Source organism: Mastomys coucha, unplaced genomic scaffold, assembly GCF_008632895.1.
Source record: "Mastomys coucha isolate ucsf_1 unplaced genomic scaffold, UCSF_Mcou_1 pScaffold7, whole genome shotgun sequence".
Lineage (NCBI taxonomy): Eukaryota > Metazoa > Chordata > Mammalia > Rodentia > Muridae > Mastomys > Mastomys coucha.
In genome coordinates this window covers 40234006-40234950 of record NW_022196913.1, presented here as the reverse complement: position 1 = coordinate 40234950, position 945 = coordinate 40234006, and the positions used below count along the sequence as shown (strand labels likewise).

Sequence of the window (945 nt, the reverse complement as noted above, 5' to 3'; positions counted from 1 at the left end):
GAGGGGCGGGACGAGGGGCGGGACGAGGGGCGGGACGGGAGGCGAGTCTCGCCTGGACTCCAGCTTAACATGGCCACGCTGCGCAGGCTGCAAGAGGCGCCTCGGCACCTACTGGTTTGTGAGAAATCCAACTTCGGCCACGTTAAGTCTCGCCATAAGCATCTCGTGGAGACGCACTATCATAATTACAGGGTGAGTCAGGTCCACCCAGCTCCCTTGGGCTGGAGAGCTTTAAGCTAGAACCACGCCGAGCTTCACCTGGCAAAACCTCCTAGGCTTGCGAAGGTGGGCGGAGACCGTTCTCGGGCATGCTGGGAATTGTAGTCTCCTCAACTTTCCTGACTGCCTTTCTTGGTGCTGTGTAGGACTACAATTCCCAGCATGCACCAGACACAGTGCTCGGTCCTATGAGGAACTGCTAGAGTTTTAGTTTGTGAGTTTGGCGTGGTTACTGTCCTGTTCAGGATTAAATCCTGGGTAGCTCGGTGGTAGGTTGGGCCGGCACAGAGGAGTTAGGAAGGTTCCGAGTGTGACCTGCACAACACGTCGCCGAATTGCATCCTAAGTTTGGGCAGATCTCTGTGGATTAGTTTCTGGCTCTTTCCAAAGCATCACGCGGTTTGACAACTCAGGAACTCCAAAATAACTTATCTTAAGATGATAAGGGCTTAAGCATTTTACACCTCAAATGTCGGCCTGATAGGATTCTCAATTAGACTAGCTGGTGTCTTTGTCCCTTAGGGACAGGCTAGATTGATTGTTGGAACTTTGCGGGACGGACTCTACACGTGCACTTGGGGATAATTTGAAATCCGTGCGGATTTTGCATCTCTTTGGTTGAAAGTTCATCTCTGTGGTTTGGGATGTATCTTTGTTCGTTTGTTTGTTTGTTTGTTTGTTTGTTTGTTTCGAGACAGGGTTTCTCTGTGTAGCCCTGGCTGTCCT

General features: G+C 51.1%; 1 protein-coding gene across 1 annotated transcript in view; it reads left to right on the top strand.

Moving 5' to 3' along the window:
• Window positions 1–41: 41 nt before the first annotated feature.
• Window positions 42–945, top strand: part of Rpp40 (ribonuclease P/MRP subunit p40) — a 10411-nt gene continuing 9507 nt past the window's right edge. The window contains exon 1 of the mRNA XM_031359347.1: window positions 42–192. Coding sequence (XP_031215207.1) covers window positions 70–192 — 123 coding nt within the window. The 5' untranslated portion in view covers window positions 42–69. The remainder of the gene's footprint in view (window positions 193–945) is intronic.